Below are 24,128 nucleotides of genomic sequence, written 5' to 3'. Positions count from 1 at the left end.
GTGGCTCCGTCGGCGAAGCGTCCGACTTCGGCTCAGGTCATGATCTGGTGGTTTGTGGCTTTGAGCCCCGCATCTGGCTTTGTGCTGACGGCTCGGAGCCTGCAGCCTGCTTCGGATTCTGTGTCTCCCTCTCTCCCTGTCCTTCCCCCACTCACTCTCTCTCTCTCTCTCTCTCTCTCAGAGATAAATGTTAAAAAATTAAAAAAAAATTTCATCTCGCTCCAATGTGAACTGGCCCAAAGGCATTTTTCAAATACGTATAGGCTTAAGTTTATCTTCTGTGCACCTATGGGTCTCATAGGCTTGGGGAAAACACGGGGATGGAAGTTGAATGAAGTTGCTGTAGGAACCCGAGAGTGAGGCTCTCATCCAGAAGCGGTCTGGGAGGAATTCCCCGAGTCCCAGGAAGACATCGTCCTGGACTCCTCGCACCTGTCACAGCCCACACCCACTCCATCGGCTTCGCTCCTGCAGAAGCATCTCAGGCCAGCCGTCCTCACCGCCAGGCCCATACCTGCGCAGCACGAGCCTCGCACCTGCGACCCTGCGACCGCCGCTGCCCCCTACCGGCCGTTCTCCTGCCTGCACCCAGGGCGAACCTTCCAACAGGAGACTCCTCAGCCTGCTTGAACTTTCTTATCTCTCTTTGCCGACGGACATTATCGCTCCTGTATCTCGCTGTGCTCCTGATTTGTTTTTAACTTAAAAAAAAAAAAACGTTTATTTATTTTTGAGGGAGAGAAAGAGAGAGCGCGCTCAGGGTGGGGGCAGAGAGAGGAGGACAGAGGATCCAAAAGCGGGCTTTGCATTGACAGGCTGACAGCAGCAAGCCGGACGCGGGGCTCGAACTCACGGACCGGGAGATCATGCCCTGAGCCCAAGTCGACGCTCAACCGACGGAGCCACCCAGGCGCCCCAGCTTGTGCCCCTGACTTGTGAGCGGGCACTTTATTTTCTTCATTCTCTGTCCTGGAAGAGTGCTTGCTGTACGCAGTAGGCATTTAATTTGTGCATGCTGAATGAATACACCCTTCCCGGACTCCCTCGCAAGGGCAGTCGAGGCTGAAGCGGCGCCTCCCCTGTGAGGTCTTTCCAGATCGCCCACGGCACTGCCCACCGCCCGTTCGTCAGGACGGAGGGCAGCCCTTGGAACGTGACCACCGAGGAAGTGGATTTCGGCCAATTTACAGGGCCACCTGCGGCTGGCGGCCCCCGCGCGGAACCGTGCGACGCCCACCCCTGTTGAGCCGCCCATCGGGACCCGAAACCACTCGAGCCCTCGCGGCTTTCAGCCGGCGGCCGCGGCTCAGGGACCCGGAGTTGGCCGGGAGCGCGCTCGGCGCTCAGCGGGTGTCTGCGGAGGCGCGCGCGCCCGCCCACTAGGGCCCCGCCCCGCCCGGCGCAGGCGCAGAAGCGGCCGCTCGCCCACGCTTCTTCCGGCTTCCCCAGCCTCGCGGCGGATTCGTCGCGATCGGCCCGCGGGACCGGCCTCGCAGGCTCGAAAAATTCAGCAGCAGCACTGCCAGCGCGCGGGGAGCTCGTGCTCCGCGCTCTCAGTCTCTAGTCCGCGAACCGCTTGCGGAACTGGGCCTCGGCGACCGTGGCGAATCGGCGCGGGGCGGCAGCGGCGGGGCGGGCCTTGAGCACACCCTGGAGACTCCGAGATCGAGCGGGTGCGCGCTTCCCCGAGACACTCTCCCGCCCCGGAGACCCGTGCGCTCCCCGAGACCCGGGCCCACCCTGAGACCCCCCCGTCCGTCCCCAGGCCCGTGCGCGCCCCGACACCCCGTCTACCCTTAAGACCTTCGCCCACCCCGAGATCCCCTCCCGCCCCGGAGACCCATGCGCTCCCCGAGACTTGCCCCCCCTCGCCCCCGCTTCGGGGACCCCTGCTCGCCGCGCCGTGACTTGGGCGCCGTGACGTGGGCTCCCGGCACAGCTGTGAAGGGGGGTGTGGTACTGGCGGGTCGCTGGCGTGTTAGCTGGCCACCGGAGCCCGCTTAGACCCGGCTGGGTGAGGAGGCCCTAGGCTGTTGGGGACCCTCCTTGGTCCCCTGAGGCAGGCTTATCTAGGGCTGGGTCACTGGTGATGGACAGGTGCCTGCGTAATGGCACTCAATGCTGCAGGGGCGCCTGACCCCAAATACTACCTACAGATGGGATGGTTTCTGGGAAAGAAGGGGGTTTGGCAGACGGACAGTCTGTTAGACGGACGGTCAGGCAGTTAGAAATGCTGCAACGCAGGTAGCCCAGGGTCTCAAGCTCAGCACTGTTAGCATTTGGGTTTGGATCACCCTCTGTCGTGGGTGCTGTCCTGCACACGTGGGCTGTGTAACCAGCATCCCCGGCATCTGCCACCCGCTCACGAGATGCCAACAGCACCCCCACTTGTGGCCCTGGGGCACAGTGACCCTACTGTAGAGGGCATCATGGAGGCCCCAGCTATGACACAGACTCTTGGTAGGAATGGTGACGGGTGCCGGAGGGGAGGATACTGCTGGGTGACAGCAGGGGTGAGGAGAGATGGGGTCCCCAGAAGCTTCACGAGAGGGGCCAGAGGGTCTGAGCGTATGTGAAATGTGACTGGCGCAGATGCCAGGGGCTCCTCGGCCTTCTCATGTGCTTCTCTGCGCCCCAGGATGGACCCAGCGCGCTCTGCAGTCCGGCTGACCGTGCGGGAAGCGATTCACACCCTTTCCTCTTGTGAGGATGGCGGCCGCGTCCTCTCCACCTTGGGGTCCCTGAGGCGCTATCTCAGCGGAGCGGAGAACCCAGCCCTTCCCGGGGAGCAGGAGGAGTTCGCCAGGGTGCACTTTTCCGCCCTCCTCAGGTGTCTAGTGGGCAGGCTGAGCCCAGGCTGGCTGGGGCTTCTGCCCGACGGCCAGGTGGAGGAGCTGTGGGCCAGCTTCTTCCTGGAGGGCCCGGCTGACCAGGCCTTCCTGGTGCTGATGGAGTCCATCGAGGGTGCCGCCGGGTGAGTGCGGGGGGGCCCGATTCCGGGGCACTTGTAACGTCTGAGGCAGGGGCATGGCCGGAAGGGTTGCGAACCAGCAGGTTGTGTGAGAATTTGGTGTCCTGAAAGGTGCGGGAGGAGCAGAGCCCCTGGACACCGAAAGCAGTTTGTTAACCTCCCTTGCGATGAAGAGGCTCTTGCAGCAGTAGGTCCCGCCGTGTTGGTGAAGGGAGGGGGCGGGAGCGTCCCCATCCCGGTGGCCTCGGCAGCGGGTGAGCTCCGGGCTGAGGTGACCTAGGTAGGCGGTGGGCCTCGCCAGCGTCCGCGGGCCCTTGGCCTCACTCGTGGCTGTCAGCTCTGCAGTGAGGCCCCCGGGCGCTCCGGCAAACTCCTTGGGGGTGGGGGACTTGCTCAAGGCGGTTCCCAGACTTAGGTGTCAGAGCACGGGACGGGCCTGTGGGGACGCGGCCTTCGTGCGGTGGCGAAGCTGGGTTTGAGCGGTTCTGGAGATAAGCCGCAAGCGCCCTGTGGTGCGGAGCGGGAGAGGAGGTGGCGTCAGTGACTCCATGGGGCCCGGCGGGCGCTCACGCTGCACCACTGGCTGGCTATTTGGCAGTGGGATGTGTAGACCTTTTGTTTTCTTTAATGTTTATTTAGCTTGAGAGAAAGAGAGCATGAGCAGGGGAGGGGCAGAGAGAGAGAGAGAATCCCAAGTGGGCCCCAGGCTGTCAGCACGGAGCCTGACGCGAGGCTCGATCCCACAAACCCTGGGATCGTGACCTGAACGGAAATCAAGAGCCACCCAGGCGCCCCAGCGGCGGGATTTAAATGCTCGTATTTTTAAGCGCTGATGACGCTGTGGGACTACTGGTTTACTGACGGCCGTGGCTCCCCCTCTGGGCGGGGGGCACCGAGGGTGGGGGGCTCGCCGCTCCGCCCGTCACACCTGCTCTTGCTGCAGCCCGAGCTTCCGTCTGATGAAGATGGCACAGCTCCTGGCCAGGTTCCTGAGCGCGGGCAGGATGGCCGCTGTGATGGAGGGCCAGTGTCGCCAGGTGACGGAGCCGGCGTCCCCGCTGCTCCAGGAGACGCTCCTCGCCAAGGTGGTGGGCTTGCCCGACTGCCTGGGCAACCGTCTGCAGCGGGAGAACCTGGACGCGTTCCTCCCCCAGAATTACTTCCCTCTGCTCGGCGAGGAGATGATGCGGGCGCTGCACGCGGTGGTGGACTCCCTCCGAGGTGCGGGCCCCTCCGCGCTGTCCTTCCGGCCGGCTTCTCTGGCCACCGCCCCTTTCCTCCCTCTCCCCCCCCCCCCCCAGCTTCTCACGGCCTCTGGGGACTTGGGATTCTCGGGGTGATGCCGTTGGCAGGTCAGATGTTGCCTCCTGTGTGGGGAGGTAGCGACCTGTACCCTGAGCTTCACCCGTTCTTGGCTGTTGACCTCGGAGCTGGAGCTGACCTTGAATCCTTTAGCTCCTGGTTGGCCTGCTGGTGGAGCCGTCCGGATGGGGCTGCTCTCCACGGGCCCTGGTGTCCACACCACCCTCTGCTCTCCCACCACAGGGCAGCTCGGTCTCACCCCTGCATGTCCAGCATCCCACCGGCCAAGGCTGTGGAGTGGGTGCCACGTTCGGGCGCCACTAGAGGCCCTTCATGTGTGTGCTCACGTGGTCCCTGTGCCCACCCCACGAGGGAGCCTCCACCACTGTAGATGGGGAGGGAGCCCATGGGTTCCATTGGGGCCCCTGCCAGGCCGTCCCTGCTCTGTGCTGGGGGGAGTCGCCAGCATGTCCTGAACGTGTCCAGAGCGACTGTGGGCCACGTCCGCTTCTCGGCTGGGTGACTGCGTCCAGTTCGCCTTTTAGGGTCTCAGCTGCTCCCTTCAGGTGGCAGAGCGCATCGTGACCGTCTCAGGGTGGCCACTTCTGGTGGGGCTGGGGCGCCATCCTCCCCTTGTCCCCGAGTCCTGTTTCCTCCCGCCCGCCCGCCTCACGTGTCCTTTGGTGCCTCCCCCTCCCTGCGCCACCACACCGGTCCCCGCTCTGTGGGGTCATTGAGGCGATTAGGTGAGCAAGAGCGTGTGAGGCTTTTTGCAATTACTGTTGGCTTCTAACTGTTGAGGTTCCAGTTGGAATCAGATCGAGAAAAACGGTGCTTTTACAGCGCACAGACGCCTGTCTGGAAACGAGGTCTGTCCCCGCCTGGGCAGGTGTTGTCCCGAGACCCTAACCATCGCCCTTCTTGAAAATCCCGCTTTCCCTCTTGCCGCAGGTGGCTGGGACTGCTCCGTCTCTTTCCTGTCGCAGGTGCTCGGGAAAGCCTGTGTCCGCGGGAGGCAGAGTGAGTGTTTCCTGTCCCGGGGGGTCCGCAGCGCTGTCTGGGCGTCTCCCCCCCCCCCCCCCCCCCCCCGCTTCCCGTCGGCCCTCCCGGGAGGGGGAAGACAGCGCAGTTCCCTCGCCTGGGCCTGGCCCCGGGTGGGCTGATGTCCATCGCCCGGCCCCCCCGCCCCAGGCTCAGGGGCCCCCATGTGCTTCCCTCAGAGGAGATGCTGGGCGTGCTGGTGCCGCGGCTGACGGCGCTCACCCAGGGCAGCTGCCTCTGGCAGCGGGTCTGCTGGCGCCTGGTGGAGCGTGTGCCCGACCGGGCGGTGGAGGCGCTGCTGACGGGACTGGTGGAGGTCGCCGCGGGGTAAGGAGCCGGGAGGACGGGCGGCGGCGCCCAAGCCTCTGGTTTGTCGGACCTCATGCGGTGAGGCCGTGGCGGACCAGCCCAGCCCAGCCCCTCCCCTGGCTGTGGCCGTGGAGACCCCTTTCGCTACCCCCCACCCCCGGGGCTGCGCAGGCATGTGCGTGTGCGATGGCGCCCGCCTTCAGACGGCGTCCCCTGGCGCGAGTGCTGGCTGTGTCTTTGGTTCTGGGCGCGGGTGTGTGTGTCCAGGGACCCGTGTTCTCTCTCTGAACCGTCTGAGGTCTCACCCCCTCTGCTGCTGGGTGCTTATTTGCAAAATAATGTGAGGAAGGCACTCACCCCCTGCCAGGCGCTTCTGGTCCCTCCCAGCTAGTCCTTGGTTTGTGGCTTTTACAAGGTGTCCACACTGCCCTGTAAGCGCGTCAGGCCGCGAGCCGATGGCTTCTCTGTCTTCCGGGCTGTGTCACGCTCCTGCCCTGAGGCTGTGGGTTGGTTTGCATGGGTTTGTCTCTTCTGTTTCTGTTTTTTTGGTTCCTGCTGCCGTTCTTTTTTCTTTTTCTTTTCATCTTTACGACTTTGCGTAGAACGTGAAAGGGCCGAGGGAGGAAGGGCTGTATCCTCCCGTCTTTCCACACCGGCTGGAGGGTTTGCTGGGCTCTCACCCATGGAGGGGGGCGGGGAGGGATCCCACTCTACACCAGTCGTCTGCAAACTGCAGCCTTTGGGCCAAACTCAGCCCACCGTGCGTTTTTACAACCGTTTTGTGGGTCCACAGCCGCGCTCGCTCACGCACACGCCCCTGGCTGCTTTTGGCTGCAGGAGTTCTGCGGAGACCGATGGCCCGTAAACATAGAGCTTTTGTTCTCTGGCCCTTCCCAGATAAGCCTGGCCACCCCTGCTCCGCTTGGGCAGAGCGGGGAAAGGACATTCTCTTGCACGGAGGCACTGGGCTGTCCCAGGTTTCCACGTTACCGGGAGGAGAGCGAATCAGGACGGAGTCCGAGCTGAAGCACAGGCCCTGGGCTCCCAGTGGTTAGCACAGAGCTGGGGAGGGGTGCAGCTCAGACCTGTTGAGATCTGGGGTTCATGCTTTTCCTTCCCCCCCCCCCCCCACTGTGCCTCACAGGCCTGAAGTCCTCTCACGGCTGCTGGGGAACCTGGTGATGAAAAATAAGAAGGCCCAGTTCGTGATGACCCGGAAACTTCTGTTCCTACAGTACCAGTACTCGGTGAGGGCGTGGGCCGAGGGCCACCCTGGGGGCCCAGGAGAAATGACCGTAGCAGGTGCAGCTGAGCTCGGTTGTCCGGGAAACCCCGCTGACCCTCAGCCCAGAGCCGTTTGTGCTCTGGGAGCCTGGGCAGACGGGTCTTAGCCCGGTAGGTGGGCAGCTGGCATCTGCCGACAGACAGTGACAGGATGCCTGGCTTCTGTCCCAGACGCCCATGTTGCAGAGCCTGCTGGGGTACCTGGCCACAGACAGCCAACGGCGCCCCCTCCTCGTACAGGTAAGCGCGGTCTGGTCCTCTGTCTGGGGTGTTCTGGGACCACCTTTTGGTGGGAGAGAGAGAACGTTCCCGCCTGGAACAGAGGACACTGGCAAGCACGGGGGCACCAAGGCCCGTGCGTTCCCGCGCTGTGGTGAGGAGGTCACTGCGGCTGTGTAACCAGGCCGCGCCACCCACCAGGCACTGAAGGGGCTCCTGGAGACGTGGGGCAGCTGCAGTGCCATCCGCCACGCACCTCTGGCGCAGCAGCGCTACGTTAGCAAGGCCGTCCTCATCTGCTTGGCGCTCCTGGGGGAGGCGGAGCTCCAGGACAGCCGAGACGGTGAGTGGGCCACGCGGACACTGTCCCCACCCCGTCCCTGCCCGTCCCCGCCAGCCCCCCGTGCTCACTGTGCAGAGCTGTCCCCTCCTGTCCCCGCCCGTCCCTACTGGCCCCCCCAGTGCTCAGTGTGGGCTTGGTGCTTCCAGAGCTGCTGACTAGCCTGATGGCGGGGGTGAAGAGTCGCCTGGACAGCAGCCTGCCCGTTGTGCGCCGTCTGGGCATGATCGTGGCCGAGGTGGCCAGCGCCCGGCTCCACCCTGAGGGGCCACCCCTGAAGTTCCAGGTGAGCAAGGGCCGCGCCCTGTGTTTCCCTCCCTGGTATCCCCTTGCCTTCTGGGGTCCAGGCCCATGAACCTTCTGCATGTTGACCCCTCAGCGGTGCCTGAACAGATGCCCTGGGTGGATTCTGGAGGTGTTTGGAAGCGCTCTCTCTGGCGTCCCCTCGCCTCCGTTGCTGAGCCCCTGGGATGTCCTCCTGGGTGGGGGTGGGGGAGACCAGCCCCTCAGGAGGGCGGGCTCCAGCGCCGCCCACTGCCACGTGGACACTTAGCAAGTGGGACAAGTGGGGCAAGTAGGGCAAGTGGGGGTGGTGGCGGGCGCTCCCCGTGACTGGCTCCAGCCCGTGTGCGTTGCAGTATGAGGAAGACGAGCTGAGCCGTGAGATGCTGGCCCTGGCAGCCCCCCGGCCTGCGGCCGACAGCCCCTTGGAGGCGAGGTGAGGGCTTCCTGCCCCCGGTCTCCACCCCAAGCTGGGCAGGCCCGGTTCCTGCTGTTCCCTTACCTCGTCGTCTTGGACTCGTTGCTGAGACAGAAGCCGAGAAGCGCAGGGTGGGGGCCAGGAGAGCATTTCCCTGGGGAAGGTGGGTTCCAGGGCCAGGAGCTTGTGTGGGGCCTCCCCGATGGGTTCCTTCTTTGCTCCCCACAGCCCTGCCGTCACTCCAGAGGCTGCAGAGACCCCCGGCAGTGGGAGTGTGGACGGTGGCGTCCCCCAGGCCCTGCTGGAAGGCTCAGGCTCTGACCTGGACAGGTAGGGGGAGGCCTCGGGTAGAAACTACAGAGGTGGGGGAGCAGTCCCGCGCTGGCCTCAGAGCCGCGCATGAGCGTGGGAGTGGATGGCCCACGCTGTCTGGAGGCCACAGGTCGGCTCCGCGGCCGCCCTCTCTCTGAGTGCCCTCCCGTAGGAAAGTGTGCTGTTCCTGAGGCGCATGGACTTGGGGTGAATTCCCGGGACTCAGGAGCACGGCCTGTCTGCTCCTGGGTGACGGGCAGGCCCCACCGGTCTCTGTTGCTTCCCCAGTGACGATGAGCTTGTCCCCTATGACATGTCGGGGGACCAAGAGCTAAAGAAGAGCAAGGCACCCACCTACGTTCGGGACTGCGTGGAAGGTGGGTCTCTTCCCTGGCGGGAGGCCCCTCTAAGCGCCTGCCCTGGGGTGGCTGAGCCGTGGGAACCCTGCGTGTCCCGGGACTCGGCTGCCTCTGCCCAGCGTCCAGACCCTGGCTGCCGGCTCTGCCTCTGCAAGGTCAGGGCTGGGGACCAGTGCAGGCCCGTGTGTGTTCTGTGCAGCCCTGACCTCGTCCGAGGATTGGGAGCGCTGGGAGGCGGCCCTGCGGGCCCTCGAGGCGTTGGTCATCAGGAACCCGGCTGCTGCACGTGAGGTGAGTGGCGCAGGGACGTCGGGGAGGGGTGTGTGTCTGCTTAGGAGGCCCGTGGCAGGGATGGGGAGGTGGAGGGCTGCGGGGGCCCAGGGCCGCAGGGCCTGAGGCACACCGACCCCTGCGCACAGGTGAGTGTGGAGCTGGCCAAGGTGCTGCTGCACCTGGAGGAGAAGACGAGCGTGGAGGGCTTTGAGGGGCTGCGCCAGAGAGCCCTTGTGGCCGTCGTGGTCACAGACCCGGCCCCGGTGAGTCCCCGTCCTGCCACCCAGTTGGTGTCTGCGTTGGGGCCCTGCCTCTGGGTGGCGTCCACAGCGGCCTCTCGTGTGTCTGGCTCAGGTAGCAGAGTACCTGACCTCGCAATTCTACGCCCTCAACTTCAGCCTCCGACAGCGCATGGACATTCTGGATGTAAGTGCCCCGGGGCCCTCCGTCCCACCTGTCACGCCCAAGCTCCTCACGAGGGCCAGGCCTGGCACAGTGCCCTGCCGAAAGCTCCACGGTCAGGACCAGAGGCCTCCCCAAGTCCCCCGTGGCTGGACCCAGGGGCTGGGACTGGCAGTTTTCTGGGCGGCGCACAGGATTCAGTAGGGGCCGTGTCCTTCATCTGAGACAGAAGCTTTATTGAGACAATTCCCACGCGGTACAGTTCCCCATCTTAAGACAAACAAAATGTGGTCTGTGCACACGTCGGGATGTTACTTGGGCCTCGCAGAGGAGGGATGTGGTAACCTGCCACAACGTGGATGAACCAGACGACCCTGTAGGAATCCACTTGCGTGAGGTCCCTGGGCTGTCAGAATCAAAGAGACTGAAGTAGACGGCGGGGAGGGCACGTCGCAGGGGAAAGGGCTGCGTCTGGGAAGACGGAGTCTTGGAACGATGGTGGCGACGGCCATACGATGTGCACGCACCTGCTGCCGCTGAGCTGTGCGCGCACGGCTGTCAAGACGGCAAGCGTGACGCTGTGTGTCTCAGGAGACGGCGCTGAACAGTCACCACCTCCGTGCTTGCAGTTCAGGGGCATCTGGTACGTTGACGGTTCAGTGTCCTGTGTCACCCTCAGAGGAACAGCCCTTAGCACTCACTGCCCGGCCGGGCGCCTGCAGCCACCAGGCTGCTGTCCGTGGCCCCGCCTGTTCCAGGGCTCCAGGCATGTGACGGCGCAGGCCTGTTCCGGGGCCCACTTGTGTGCAGGCGGCTGGGCAGCAGGTTGGTGAGGCTCTGGAACCGCAGGAGCTCCGGGTGCAGGAGCGGGGCCGCCTTTCCCTTCTGTCCCCCACAAAGTGAAGCGATCCTGGGGTAGCCGGAACTGACTTCCTGTGCGGTCCCCAGAATGTTCTCTGGCGCAGCCTGTGACGGCCGATGGCGCTGACGGGCACTCAGTTTACCTCGGGTTTGAGAAGATGCCGCCCCTCCCTAGAACAAGGACCGCTGCCCTGGGTCTCCCGCTCCTCTAGGTCCTGACTCTGGCCGCCCAGGAGCTGTCTCGGCCTGGCCGCGCGCCCAAGGCCCCCCAGTGCGACCCCCGGGGCCCCGCCCCCCCGCCCGGCAGCGCCGTGGCTCCCGCCTGGCGCGCGGTCGTGGAGGAGCGGATCAGAAACAAGACCCGGCGGTTCTCACAGGTCAGCCAGCCCGGGCTCAGGTCCTGGTGGGGGACAGGGCGGCACCGACACTGCTGTTGTGTGGAGGGAGGGCATTGGGTACAAATTGCATGTCGGGACACGTGCCTTAGGGCATCAGAGCCGCATGGCTTTAATATGCAAGTGCGAAAAAAGCCCCGGAATTCTGCGTCAGCAAGAAACGGCCTGTATGTGCTGTGTCCGTGTGGGCCGGGGCTGTGACGGGGGTGCATACGGGACAGCGAAGGGACACGGCACCTGTGTGCACCATGTTTGCAGGGCTCTGCCAGGCAGGGACGGGACGCTCGCGCCAACCAGTTCAGCTCGGTGGCTGGCTACTTCTTCTTCCCACTCATTCAGCACTTTGACAGGTGAGCGGGAGGCCTGGACGCCCTCGAGTACCAAAGGCTTCCCAGGACGGGGTCTGTGGTGGGGTTTGGGCAGCAGCAAGGTCACCACCTGGCTTTCGGTCCTTCGTAGCTTAAATGGCAAAGCGAGGGCGTCAGGATCTGCGGTGTCTGTCATGGATGGTGGGTTGCTGGCGGGTTCCCAGTGGGCGGGGCCGGAGCCTCGCCGTGGAGCCTCGATGCTCCACACGCTGTGTGTCTGTCTGACGCCTTCTCCTCGTGGCTGTGGGAGCCACATGGGAACGGGCCGTGAGGAGGCCCCTCCAGGGCGCTGGCTGTCCCTTGGTGGCCCGGGGGTTGGAGAATGAGCCCCGACCACGCGTCCCGCGCACACACACACCTGATGCTCTTGTAGACCGCTGGTGACCTTCGACCTTTTGGGAGAAGACCAGCTGGTTCTCGGGAGATTGGCCCACACCTTGGGGGCCCTGATGTACCTGGCTGTGAACACCACGGTGAGTGGGAGGCGGAGCCGGTGGCCGTCCTCCCGGTGGGCGTCCCCTTGGCCCTGGGGCTGGGTTGTTGGGACCCACCTTTGGGTGCCAGGACCCCTGCCCACTGGCCTCTGCTGTTTCAGGTGGCTGTGACCATGGGGAAGGCCCTCCTGGAGTTCGTGTGGACCCTTCGCTTCCACAGTGACGCGTGAGTAGCCGTGTGGCTGAGGAAAGTGGTCCCACGTGGACGTGGAGGCGGGGGTCCCAGGACAGCAGGAGGTGGAGGGGGGGCGACTCCCGTGGGTGTGGCCGAGAGGTGGGGCGGCCTGGTGCTTCCCAAGCACGAAGGGGCAGGGCGGCTGGAGCGTGCGTTGCTTGCCCGTGGGTCTGCTGTACCGCGGAGAAGCGGGGTCTCCCTGGCCTGGGCTCCGTCGGCGCTCAGCGTCCCGGCCTGGCTTGGCAGCTACGTGCGCCGGGGCCTGCTGTCCGCGGTCTCCTCCGTCCTCCTCAGTGTTCCGGCCGAGCGACTGCTGGCAGACCTGCCAGACGAGCTGCTGGAAACCCGATCCTGGCTGGCGGGTGAGTGCCAGGCCCCCAGCTGCATGGGCGAGGCAGGTGGTTGGAGGCTGGTGCAGTGGCCATTGGGGCACGGGGCGGTGCAGAGGCCCCAGGACCGTCACATCCCCCCCGTCTGTGCACGAAATGGTCCCTGGTGGGGACTCAGCTGTTCTTGAGTCACTTTGGGGAGGTCCTGCAGGAGGACCCAAGAGAAGGTGCCCCGATGTGGGAGACGGTGTGTTTGTCCTGGAAAATTCTGTATCTTCTGTAAGGTCACAAGAGCCACGCAGGAGGCACGTTACCTCACCAGACTTGCCAACTAACTTGGATAAACTTTCCTCCCTGCACCCTCCCCCCCACCCCTCGCCACAGTGTTCTCTTTGAAAAGTCTGTTGGAGCACACGTGACCTCCTGCCCGTAGGCACCTTTGTTGCCCACCCACCGGTGTCCACCCGGGGCTCCAGGCCGGGAGTAGACACTCTGACGTGGCGCCACACTCGGGGGCCCGGGGTTCAGGCGGAGCCCCTCTTGTCGCGTCAGTTAGTTTGCATAGCACCCTTGGGCTATGTCCGATCACGCATGTCCGGTCGCCTCCGGGTCCTCGGGCCCCGTGCCACAGGCGTGTGGCATCCCGCTTCCCGGGACTGGTGGCCTCCCCGCGGAGACGATGGTGTCCGCTCCATCCCGCTGCCTCCCTGTCGCCAGCCGCTGGCTGGGCGCCCAGCCCCAGGGAGAGTGGGGTGCTGCCCCCGCACACGGCCAGGCCCCACCAGGCCCTGTGGGGGCTTGTGTGGGATGACTCCCCAAGAGGAAATGAGGGCTGGCCTGCCTGGCTGTGGGCGCCGCCGATGTCCTGCTCTATTTTCGTCTTTGGCAGATGTGGCTGACCGGGACGCGGACGAGGACTGCAGGATGCTGGCTGTGAAAGCCCTGCTGCTTCTGGAGAAACTCAGAGACCGACTGCTCCCCCTCGCTTCTCCTTAGTCCTCACTGGAGAGGGAGGCCCGCCCCGCCAGCAGCCCGCGGGAGGGCCTCTGGCCCTGCGTCCACAGACAGGGCCACCTGAACATGGCAGGAGGGGGGGTCCCGAGGAGGGAGGGAGCCGCTGGGGCCCCTATGGGCTGATTCTCGGCCTGTCCCCAAGCCCGTTCCTCACCTGAACGCAGGCTTTGAAAAGCAGCAAAGTGGAAGAATAAAAAGGAGCCAGAGGTGTTCAAACCCATTCCTCTTGGCTCTGACTGCTCAGGCAGGGTCCGCGGTGCCTCGGTGTCCCTCTGAAGGGGGACACGGTTCTGGCAGCTGGTGATGAGCTGGGGGTGGGAGACCCCAAGGTCCCCCTCCCTGCACGGACATGTCGTGGGGCCAGCCCTTCATGGTGGGGGCTGGTGATGGGACACGCCCACGTGGACGGAGCCACCAGGCTGCCTCGTGCAGAGAACTGCACCCCCCACACACACGTGCTGGCCACCCCTATGTCTCTGTTCCAGTGGACGCTGGGCCCCGTGGTCAGGGATGGCGTGTCCTGCCGGGAGCCGTGAGACGTGCTCTCCTGGAACTCGCCTGGGTGTTGGGACGAGGCGCAGTGAACACGCTAATATCTGCAGTCCATCGAGTTCCACAAGGTTTTTAGGCTTTACAGACTATGCTTAGGAGACGGTCCTGGAGAAGAGGAACCAAGTCCCTGGGCAGGAAAGGGACCTCAGGGCCCCTTCTGAGCAGGACAGCCGGTGCCCTGGGGTGTCAGACACAGCTGTCATTTCAACGAGAAAGTCAGGCTCTTGCCATGAACCCTGGCGGGTTCTGGGGGAGCAGCAGCGGCTGTCAGGGCTCACTATCCTCTTCCTCCTCCTGCACCTCCTCGTCTGCCTCTCTCCGGTCGTCGACGCTGTTGTGGTGGACCCGCCCGGACATGGCGCGCATCACAGGGAGGCCCAGGCCCCGGTGCACGGCGTCCACGGTCTGCTGGCTCACGTAGTAGGACATGTTGGCGGAGGGCACTTTCTTCCGCATCTCCTCCAGATACCTGTATGCCTGGGTGGGGACAGCCGTTACCGGGTTAGTCCGCAGCGAGAACCAGGGGAGCCACCCCCTCAGTCCGGGGCACGGAGCTTCCTGGGCACCCGCCCCAGGTGGTGAGGGACACCTTCCCAACAGGGCAGTTGTCTGTGACTGCGCGGCCTTTCCAAGGTGTCCGACTTTAAGCTTCTGTCAATGCTGTCAGCTGTGATCAGCACTCCCGGCCGAACAGGTCCAGCCAGCTGCCCCGGAGTGTCCCGTGAGCGGCCTGTGCTTGAGGACCCACACCTGTCCACATGTGCCCAGGCCCGCCACTAGCCTGCTGTGCCTGCTTACATCTGCCTACACCTGTCCCCCCTTCCACACGTGCCAACGCCTGCCCCACACCTGCCCTCACCTGCCCATGCCTGCTCACATCTGCCCAGGCCTGCCTGCACCTGCTAACACCTGCTGCACCCACAGGGAGGGCCACACACAAGAATGAGGGGAACAACAGGGTCCCATGTGGCTTCTAAGGCCCACTCCCAAGGTACACTTCATATCAGCTCAGATGTGATCAAAATTTCTAGGAGCTTTGAAACTGTTTATGGGAAAGATCAGATCTTAATTTTTTTTTAAAGTGTATTTTGAGGGGCACCTGGGTGGCTCAGTCAGTTGGGTGTCTGACTTTGGATCAGGTCATGATCAGGCTCATGAGTTCTAGCCCCATGTCGGGCTCTGCGCTGACATCACAGCGCCTGGAGCCTGTTTCGGATTCTGTGTCTCCCTCTCTCTCTGCCCCTCCCTTGCTTGCTCTCTCTCTCTCAAATAAACATTTAAAAAATAAATAAAGTGTATTTTTAGAGACAGAGAGCACACACGTTTGTGAGCGGGGGAAAGGGAGAAAGAGAGAATCCCAAGCAGGCTCCACACTGTCCACAAAGACCCCGGCACTGAGTTTGATCTCATGAACTGTGAGATCATGACCTGAGCTAAAATCAAGGGCCAGCCGCTTAACTGACGGAGCCAACCAGGTGCTCCAGATCTTAGTATTCTTTTTTTTAATGTTTGGTTTGGGCGGGGGGAGGGGCAGAGAGAGGGGGACAGAGGATCTGAAGCGGGCTCTGCACTGACAGCAGAGAGCCTGACATGGGGCTCAAAGTCACAGACCATGAGATCATGATCTGAGCTGAAGTCAGATGCTCAACAGGTTGGGTCACTCAGGTGCCCTTAATCTTAGCATTTCTTAAAGATGACAAATTTCCTGAGCAATTTTATTTTGAGCAGACAGAACCAAGATATAAAAAGTAAGAGAGAAAGATGAAAGTAGAAAGGTGAGCCATGAGTGTTGGAAGGACGGAGGATGGGCAGAATGCAAGCCCTCTGGCATTCTCAAGCGAGGTGGGGGGACACCCGCACAGGAAGAGATTTCCCGAGATTGTGTCCACTGCCTGTGTGACCCAGGCACCATGCAGGGCTCACGGGACACAAGCACAAGGCAGGCCAAGGCCAGTGCCAGGGCTCTGAGCTTCAGGAGCGAGGGGAATTGAGGGCGTGCCCCCCCGGGGTGGGGTCTGCCAGAGACCGCAGGGCTGCACTGTGGCCCAGGGGCGTCACCCTCCGTGTGCACAGCTGGTGTCGGCACGGGCAAGGAAGCAGTTTCCAGAAGGCCGGCACGGTCACCAGACACAGCTGAAGGGTGACAAAAACAGAAGTGCTCCTGGATGTCCTGGCCACGGAGGACACTGACCAGGGTCAGGGGCCTTGGGGTTGGGCTCCGATGCGGTGGTGAGGTGAGTGCGAGGGAGCATGGGAGACACCGGAGCAACGACAGGGGCCTTCTTTCCCTGCCCGGAGGAGACCTAGGTCTGTCCGCCTCACCGCTCATGTTTATTTCTTCTAAGTTAAGGTTGCTAAGTCCCACAGGCTCCAAACAAGGGCCACTGTGGGAAGCTGAATGTCACATAGAAAACCCACCCTCACTGACTCGAAGAACCAGAACCAGAACTGAGGTCAACTGCAGCCGCCAGAAGTGAGGAGACGTCAGAAGACAATCACTGAGGGGAGCCCACACCCTGAGCATGAACGCGGCTCTCTGGTCAACCTAGCTAGCACATGCTGCGTGTGGTGGGGACAGGCGCTGACTTCAAGCCCAGCCCAAGGTGATGTGCTGAGCATAGAGGCTCTTGTTGCTGCCTGCAATGCTAGAAGGAAGGAAGGGAGGGAGGGAGGGAGGAAGGGAGGGAGGGAGGGAGGGAGAAAGGAAGGAAGGAAGGAAAGGAAGGAAGGAAGGAAAGGAAGGATGGAAGGAAAGGAAGAAAGGAAGGAAGGAAGGGAAGGAAGGAAGGAAGGAAAGGAAGGATGGAAGGAAAGGAAGAAAGGAAGAAAGGAAGAAAGGAAGGAAGGAAGGATGTCAGGAAAGGAAGGAAGGAAGGAAGGAAGGAAGGAAGGAAGGAAGGAAGGAAGGAACCTAAAAAATCCAGAGTCTAGGGGCGCCTGGGTGGCGCAGTCGGTTGAGCGTCCGACTTCAGCCAGGTCACAATCTCGCGGTCCGTGAGTTCGAGCCCCGCATCAGGCTCTGGGCTGATGGCTCGGAGCCTGGAGCCTGTTTCCGATTCTGTGTCTCCTTCTCTCTCTGCCCCTCTCCCGTTCATGCTCTGTCTCTCTCTGTCCCAAAAAAAAAAAAAAAAAAAAAAAAAAAAAAAAAAAAAAAAATCCAGAGTCTCTATGGTGGTTTATCCATAATGTCCAGGAACTGCTAGATGTAAGGAACAACAACAAGATGTGACCAAACTCAAGAGAAAAGACAAGGGAGCTAACTCGATGTGATCCAGAAGCTACTAGTGGGGAAAATTATAACAGCAGGTGTAATACAGGCCCAGGAGCAACATCAGAGTACTGAACAGGACTGGTACACTTGAAGCAACAGTAAAAGCCACCACCAAAAATGAAAACCAGAGAGAATTCTGGAAAAAAAAGAGGACAATCAGTTGAACCAGGGGATGGTATACACAGATAATTGGAGTTCCATAAGGAGAGGAGAGAGGGACAGGAGGGAATTTCCCCCAGACAGGGAGAAAGCACTAGTGGTCACACGCTGGTAAAGGAAAGGTACCCAGAATTCATAAGGGCCACAAGCAACGTTGAGAAGACAAACCCCCAACAAACTGACAGGGGAGGATTCGGGCACTTGGAGGAGGAGACGAACCTATGAGCAGCTGCGCAACACCGGTGGTCAGAGAGAGAGGGGCACTGAAACCACCATGAGCTACCGCGACGCACCCACCAGGATGGCAGAAGTGAAAGACGGGTCGTACCGAACGTGCGCGGAGACGAGGCACAGCTTTGGAGGTCGTGAGCAAAAGTGGCCGCTCGCGCATAGAATACCGCCTTTACTTGTAAACGTGACTGCAGGTAAGCGTGGCTACTCAGACTCGGGTTCGTGGCAGACTGTCTCAAAAAGGAACCAAGGGGGCCACCACATCAAGGAAAAGAGTAAGAGGCAATAGTTTTGCCAAGGATAAAATCTGAGCTTTCAAACGGAAGGATCTCAGAAACCTTATGTATCGGCCACCACGAGCCGGACGTCTTCCCAATGCCACATTTTCTGACGAGGCTGGTGGTGATTTCTGCAAATATGGTGTTCTGATACGTATAATGAAACGTGTCAACATCTTCTAACTCCGCAAACAACATGATGTCATAAAACGATGCGTGCGTAAAAGATCTGAGACAGACCATCGAGTTTTAAATGTGACAGAATACAACGGCATTCCAACATCGCAACTAACTTTTGAGAATTGCCACCTGGGGCGCCTAGGTGGCTCAGCTGACTTCAGGTCAGGTCATGATCTCATAGTTCGTGAGTTCGAGCCCCATATTGGGCTCTCTGCTCTCAGCACAGAGCCTGCTTCAAATCCTCTGTCCTCAAAAATAAATAAACATTAAAAAAAAAAAGAATTACCACTTGTTGACTTGTGGCGCAGCATCAAAGGTGGCCTGCACGTGTCTGAAGAGGCCCCTTCACCTACGTATTGCTGTGAGGCTACATTTTCTTCATGTATTTCAGCTAAGAAAAACCCTATTTTACCAAATTGAGTGCAAAAGCAGAAACTGATCCCATCGGATTTAGCCAGGTAAGAGATTTGGAGAAATGTAACATAGTGCTACTTTCCTCAGTCAATTTGTTTTGCAAAATATAAAAAATATAAAATAGCTTCAATGAAAATGTTACTTATGTTAACATATCGCGGGTTTAAGTAAATTAACAAATATTTTTACATTAGTTTTATTGGGTAATAGTAAATCCTGGTAGGTGCGCCCCACACAGACCAATGGTCTTTGGGTCCTCAATAACTTTCCTAGTGCAAAGGGGTCCAGACACCAAAATGTCTGAGAAGTGCTCTGCTAAAATGAATCACCGAAACCCTTCCGCAAAGAAAGCTCCAGGCCAGGTGGGTTCAGGTAGGCATTCTATCAAGGAAGGAAGAAATCACAGCAATCTTACATAAACTCTTCTGGAAAATACGGGAGGTGGGCATGCTCCCCAGTGCATTTTATAAGGCTAGAATAACCTTGAAACCAACCGTGAAAAAGACACTACAAAAAGGAAGAAGTCTGGCAGTTTCTTAAAACGTTAAACACACACTTACCACACAACCCCATCATCCCAGCCCTGGGCATCTACCCGAGTGTCTGCGAACCAAGCGGGAAGGGCAGGGCACCTGCGATTCTCAGAGAGCTCAGAAAAATACCCATGTTAGGTAGAAAATAGAAATTTGAAAACACACACGTGAAATGAGTAAGTAAACGTAGCAAAATGTTTAAACCTGCCAAATCTGATGAAGGGTTATGTGTGGGTTCTCTTATTCTTGTAATTCTCAGTTTGAAATTATTCCAAATAAAAAAGGCTGAAAAATCAAACACAGGAGAAACACCTGCGGCTCAGAGGGCGGGGACGGCCGCGAAGCGGATCCCGCCCCCTTCCCCAGAAGCCCCGCCCCCGCTCCGCCTCACCGCCTGGAACTCCTCCGTCTGCAGGTAGTGCTGCACCAGGAAGCTGTAGACGTCCCCGACGCGGACGCTGCTGTCCAGCTCGGGCTCTTCCAGGAGCAGCTCACACTGCTTGACCGCCTCCTTAGGGTCCTCGGCATATGTCCTGCCCAGAGCAGAAACACGGCCGGGGTCAGGGGTCAGGGGTCAGGGGTCAGAGCAGCCTCCCCACCTGAATGAGGAGCTCCTGGAGTCCACAGCAGAAACTTTTGTGAAGTTAATTCCCATGAATTAACTGAGTTCATTCATAAACTCACCGATTCGTTGAATGGAAACTTGGGCTAGCTCGCACTCCTGCTACTGTGCTACACTCAGCTTGTCACCCCAATCCCTGCCGGCCCACCAGTCTGGAGGGGGACACTGATGCAGGGGGATGCAGGGCGCCCTGCCCGAGGAGGTCAGGCAGGGGGTGAGCACCAGCAAAGACCAGTGCAGCGGCGCGCTGGACACGACACGCTGGGGTCCGGGGTCCGTCGCCGAACAGGGGTGGTGTAAGCGGCGGGGGGACCAGGAAGGAGCTCCAGGGTGCCCTGCTCCTTGCTTCCCAATGTCCTGCTCTCTCCCTCCCGCAGCCCAGGCGTAGCAGATATTCCAGAACTTACGTATCCAAGCAGGGAGCCCCACTTTGTACAAGGGTTCAAAATATTTTTGCAACTTTTCTTTTAAAAGCCTGTTCCCAGATGAGGAAAAGGCTTGTACTGGTTCAGGCATAAGCCGAGCCCTGCTGCCCACACAGCGGGCTCCTGGCAAAGCCGGGTGGGTTGCCAGGAGATAAAAACTGGCATCATGTCCGAATTTACATGGTCTCTCCTAAAAACAGCAACAACCTGCTGCCTGCAAGCGCCCTTCAAACCGTCCCCGCACCCCTGGGTGCTGTGGTGGCCCGCCGGCTCCCAACCATCAGGCTGGAGCTCTGCACACACTTTAGAAGGCCCCAGGCTCCCCTCACACACATGCTCTCCTGACCCACATCTGCCTCACTGCCCCCACCCCAGACTTCTCTGTTTTTTTCTGGAACTGGCCTGGGAATGCACCTAGGTTTGAGAATTCCCCAGGAGGAACTTAGTGGAAGGACGCAACATGACGTCCATGCATCCCACCCAGGGTGCACGGGGCCCCCACCCCCGCAGAATGCCCGCCGCAACCCACCCAGAGCCCACGGGGCTCCCCACGGAGTGCCCGCCACGTCCCACCCAGGGCTCACGGGGCTCCCTGCTGAGTGCTGGCTGCATGTGACACCCGGGTCTGGTTCCCAGCCGTGAGGGGGAGCCTGGGGGCTCCGTGGGGTCCGAGGTGCAGCCGTCCTGTGAACGCACCTTCGGGCCTGGATGAGCCGCTTCACCAGTGCCATCTTGCTCTGCAGCTGAGCCAGCTTGGTCTCCTGGTCCAGGGGGCTCTTGGCCTTGGCCTTGGCCAGGCACTTGTAGGCCTCGGTCAGCGCCCCGTGGGCTTTGTCGTAGTTTTGGTATTCATCGATCTCCACCTGCAAGGAGGAGACCCGTCAGGGCCCGCAGGGGTCCACGAGCTGCCCCGGGGGCGGGGGGGACCGGGGACCGGGCGGAGGGCGTGTACCTGGGCGCAGGCCTCGTAGAAGCTGGCCAGGAGGTCCAGGGCGCGCCCCTTGGTGTAGAAGCTGATGATGGTCTTCATGATCTCCGGCTCCTTCCGCCAGTCCAGGGACTGCAGGTAGTTGGCAGCCATGATGTAGATCTCCTTTTGCCTCGAGACGCCCGCAAAGAACACGATCTTCTCCGTGTCCCCCGACTTCAGCAGCGCTCTCATGGCCTAGACGGGGAAGCGCCAGGAGGGCTCACGAGGATTTCACCACCAGAGGGAGCTCAGGGCTCCTTGGTCCCCACAGGACGCAGGCAAGTCCGGGCAGGGTAAGTCGGTCGGGCTTAAACTCGCTTAAACTCGGGGCAAGCGGAGACGCGATTCACGGGCACGTGGGTGCCACCCCGCCGGCGGGCGTGCTCACCTTGAGCTTGTTCCCTGCCTGCGTGTACTTCTTGGTGGCCAGGTGGTAGCTGCCCTGGCGCATGCAGCAGTTGGCGATCTGCTCCAGCAGCTGGCGCCGAGACTCTTCAGACAGGTCCTTGGAGTCCTTGGGCACGGTCATCTTCTCAGCCATCTCCTCGGTGATGGTCATGTTCTGCTCCAGGCAGAGCTGCAGGGCTTCGTGGTGCTGCAAGGCGCCGGGGGGGGGGGGGGGGGTGGTCACCACGGGGCCCGGGGCGGCGGCTCACCACGCAGAGGCCGACGCTCAGCCCGGTGACCATGTCACGCTATGCACTATGCAGGGCAAGTGGGGGGCGGGGAGCCCCAGAGCACACTGTCCTGCTTGTGGGAGGAAAGAGAAGCCAGAAACTGATTTTCTTCCACGATTCTTCTCAAATTTTTAAGTTAAGGGTTTGAATTAATTTTCTTAAAAATTTAGGGGAAATTTTGTATCCTTCACTTGAGGGCAGGTCTTGGAGGAGATGCCACCTCTGTGGTTTGGATGGGTGCGCGGTGCTCCACCACAAGAGGACGCTGGCTCCTCACCGCTCCGCCCGCAGGTGCACACCTGCCTCGTCACGCGGGTACAGCCCTGGCGCGCCACTCCCACGGCCGCCTGCCAGTGCGCTGTTGGGACTGATCCCGGGCCGGGACGGGCAGTGCCTGCCGTGTTCCTGTCCTGCCCGAGCACACCTGTGTCCCACGACAATCCCTGGGGTTTGCTTACCTTTTCACCCTCATGGGTGGAATCCGGGGCAAACGGGATCTCCATGAGTTTTGATTTGTATTTCTCTTACTACGAACGAGGCTAAGAATCTGATGTGCTGGAACCACCCACATTTCCTTCCTTTTTTTTTTTTTTTTAAGTTTACTTATTTATTTTGGGGGGGGAGCGGAGAGAGAGAGAATCCGAGCCATCCGCAAGGAGCCTGACATGGGGCTTGAACTCACGACCCTGGGATCATGACCTGAGTTGAAATCAACAGTCAGATGCTTAACTGACAGAGCCACCCAGGCGTCCCCACCTACATTTCCTTCTTAAAAGAAACTGTCCATAATCTTTGTCCTTTCCTTGTGAATTGCTGGTAAATTTCCTACTGTTTATAGGAACTCCATACATATTAGGAACAGGAGACTTTGGGATAGAGGTAGAACATATCTTTTCTCATTTTATTATTTATCTTTACTTTTTTATGGTGTTTTTTCCATGTGTTATTTTCAAATTTATATTTGGTTACATCAACGAGTCTTTCCCAGTGGGTTTTGAATCCTACTCAGAACACACCTTCTGTGTTTTCAGACTGTACGAGACGTCCCGTGGCTTTCGGTGCTGGCTGCCGTTTCTCTGGCACACTTAAATCGTAGACACATCTGGAACTTGCTGGTTTTCCCAAGTGGCTGCCTCGTTGCATCAACCCCTTTGAGCGGACGGTTCACCTTTTGCCCCCGGTTGTGAAGTGCTCCTCAGCACCTGCTAGATGTGCCTACGTAAATGGTTCTCCTTCTGGGTTTTCTAATATTTTCCACTGACCCGTAGGCCTGCTCATGGACTCGACCTCAAGTGTTCTATCTCCGACGCGTTTTACAATCTTGGGGCCTCGTCACTGCTTGTTAATCTTCTTCTAAATTTTTCCCGGCTGTTCTGGCTTATCTGGGTTTCACTGTGAAACTACAGAATCCACCTATCTGGCTACAAAAAGCCCTGTGGTGTTCTTGCTGGCTCAGATTAGGCCTGGGGCTGCCTTAGGGAGGGTGGACATGTGCATCTATCTGCTGGGTCTGGCCATGAACCCGCACGTGCCTCTTACTTGGGCGAGAATTCTCGTGTCGCTCACCAGGGAGGCACGAAGCTACAAGCACAATTCTGGCTTCAGGAAGAAATAACTTTCAATTTGGACAGGCTGATTTCGCATGGCTAACAGTTTTCTTCATCTCCATTCAGTGGCTATCAGGGACAAGCCTTCTACTTAGAGTATGGCTGCAACACGCCTGAGAGTGCTGTCTATAAAACGCTACCAACAAGTGACGGTTAGGACGTGGCAGGATGGGAGCCCTGTGCACGGCTGCTGGCAATGAAAACCGGGGCAGCGGCTATGGAAGACGGTCTGGAGGGTCCTCAAAAAACTAGAACCGAGTTACCAGATAGTCTGGTAATTCCGTTTCTGGGTAAATGCCTGCAGGAATTGAAAGCAGGGTTGAAGAGAGATTTGTACACCCGTGTTCACAGCAGCAGTATTCACAGGAGCCAAGAGGTGGAGGCGAGCCAGTGTCCGAGGGCAGGGAAACGCAAGGCACTGCCTATGTGGAACGGAGTACTACTTGGCCTGAAAAACGAAGGAGGTTCTGACACCTGCTACAGCACCAATGAACGGTGAACGGTGTCGTACCGATGACGGTACGACACTCAGTGAAAGAAACCGGACCCACAAGGGCAGATCCTGTACGATTCCACTTACGTGTGGTCTCCGGAGTCGTCAAATTCATAGACACAGGAGGTAGACGGTGGGTGCCGGGGATAGGGGAGGATGGGCAGCTGGCATTTCAGGGGGACAGAGCTTCGGTTTTGCAAGATGAAAGGAGGTACTTGGAGACTGCACCACAATGTCAACGCACTTGACACTGAGAAAGAGCAGGGCACCGGGGGGCTCAGTCGCCTAAGTGTCTGACTCTTAGTTTCGGCTCAGGCCATTATCTCATGATTCGTGAGTTTGAGCCCCATGTTGGGCCCTGACAGCACGGAGCCTGCTTGGGATTCTCTCCTCTCTCTCTCTCTCTCTCTCGCTCTCGCTCTCGCTCTCGCTCTCTGCCCCTCCTGCATGTGAATGCTCTGTCTCTCTCTCTCTCTCTCTCTCTCTCTCAAATAAATAAAGCTAAAAAACTTTTTAAACACACTTAGAAAATAGCTAAGATGCTAAATCTGATGTCACATGTGTTTGC

General features: G+C 60.0%; 2 protein-coding genes and 1 long non-coding RNA gene across 14 annotated transcripts in view; 2 read left to right on the top strand and 1 right to left on the bottom strand.

Annotated features, from left to right (window-relative positions):
- The first annotated feature begins 1,410 nt into the window (after positions 1–1,410).
- On the top strand, positions 1,411–13,368 carry TELO2 (telomere maintenance 2). 3 transcript variants are annotated; one of them, XM_003998954.6, is made up of 21 exons: positions 1,412–1,673; positions 2,639–2,974; positions 3,915–4,192; positions 5,225–5,293; positions 5,494–5,641; positions 6,768–6,870; positions 7,079–7,147; positions 7,328–7,469; positions 7,616–7,752; positions 8,105–8,184; positions 8,395–8,496; positions 8,767–8,855; positions 9,037–9,128; positions 9,257–9,373; positions 9,465–9,536; positions 10,586–10,750; positions 11,027–11,118; positions 11,510–11,609; positions 11,732–11,796; positions 12,052–12,167; positions 13,024–13,368. In XM_003998954.6, exons 2-21 carry the CDS (start codon positions 2,640–2,642, stop codon positions 13,128–13,130), a joined length of 2,478 nt encoding a protein of 825 aa, XP_003999003.2. In that variant the 5' UTR covers positions 1,412–1,673; position 2,639; the 3' UTR covers positions 13,131–13,368. The 3 variants fall into 3 exon arrangements, with proteins under 3 accessions (XP_011289035.2, XP_003999003.2, XP_019676792.2); XM_011290733.4 differs by having other exon boundaries at positions 1,411–1,673; positions 12,052–13,368; XM_019821233.3 differs by lacking the exon at positions 1,412–1,673 and adding an exon at positions 1,702–2,460 and having other exon boundaries at positions 12,052–13,368.
- IFT140 (intraflagellar transport 140) overlaps positions 9,728–24,128 on the bottom strand; it is an 81,073-nt gene continuing 66,672 nt past the window's right edge. For 8 of the 10 annotated variants that reach the window (XM_045047865.1, XM_045047866.1, XM_011290728.4 and 5 more), the window contains 5 exons: positions 21,172–21,378; positions 20,766–20,978; positions 20,510–20,676; positions 19,158–19,299; positions 9,728–14,177 (listed from right to left, as the gene is read on the bottom strand). In XM_045047865.1, coding sequence (XP_044903800.1) covers positions 13,968–14,177; positions 19,158–19,299; positions 20,510–20,676; positions 20,766–20,978; positions 21,172–21,378 — 939 coding nt within the window. In that variant the 3' untranslated portion in view covers positions 9,728–13,967. Of the gene's footprint in view, positions 14,178–18,793; positions 19,052–19,157; positions 19,300–20,509; positions 20,677–20,765; positions 20,979–21,171; positions 21,379–24,128 lie in introns of all 10 variants that reach the window. The other 2 variants (XR_006591143.1, XR_006591144.1) reach the window with 2 other exon arrangements.
- Positions 15,249–19,064, top strand: LOC109495357. The gene is made up of 2 exons (XR_002150789.3): positions 15,249–16,303; positions 16,862–19,064. It is a non-coding gene; the product is annotated as an uncharacterized LOC109495357 (long non-coding RNA).

This window comes from Felis catus, chromosome E3 (assembly GCF_018350175.1).
Source record: "Felis catus isolate Fca126 chromosome E3, F.catus_Fca126_mat1.0, whole genome shotgun sequence".
In the NCBI taxonomy this organism is placed as follows: Eukaryota; Metazoa; Chordata; class Mammalia; order Carnivora; family Felidae; genus Felis; species Felis catus.
The sequence above is the reverse complement of the archived record's forward strand: the minus strand, read 5'-3'. Positions and strand labels throughout refer to the sequence as shown.

What these genes read in the sequence shown, in the direction of transcription:
- TELO2 (XM_011290733.4), top strand. Translation starts at nt 2,640, where the DNA reads ATGGACCCAGCGCGCTCTGCAGTCCGGCTGACCGTGCGGGAAGCGATT. An exon ending in CGTTCGGGACTGCGTGGAAG is followed by an intron (nt 8,856 to 9,036) that starts GTGGGTCTCTTC and finishes TGTTCTGTGCAG; the next exon opens with CCCTGACCTCGTCCGAGGAT. An exon ending in CTCATTCAGCACTTTGACAG is followed by an intron (nt 11,119 to 11,509) that starts GTGAGCGGGAGG and finishes ATGCTCTTGTAG; the next exon opens with ACCGCTGGTGACCTTCGACC.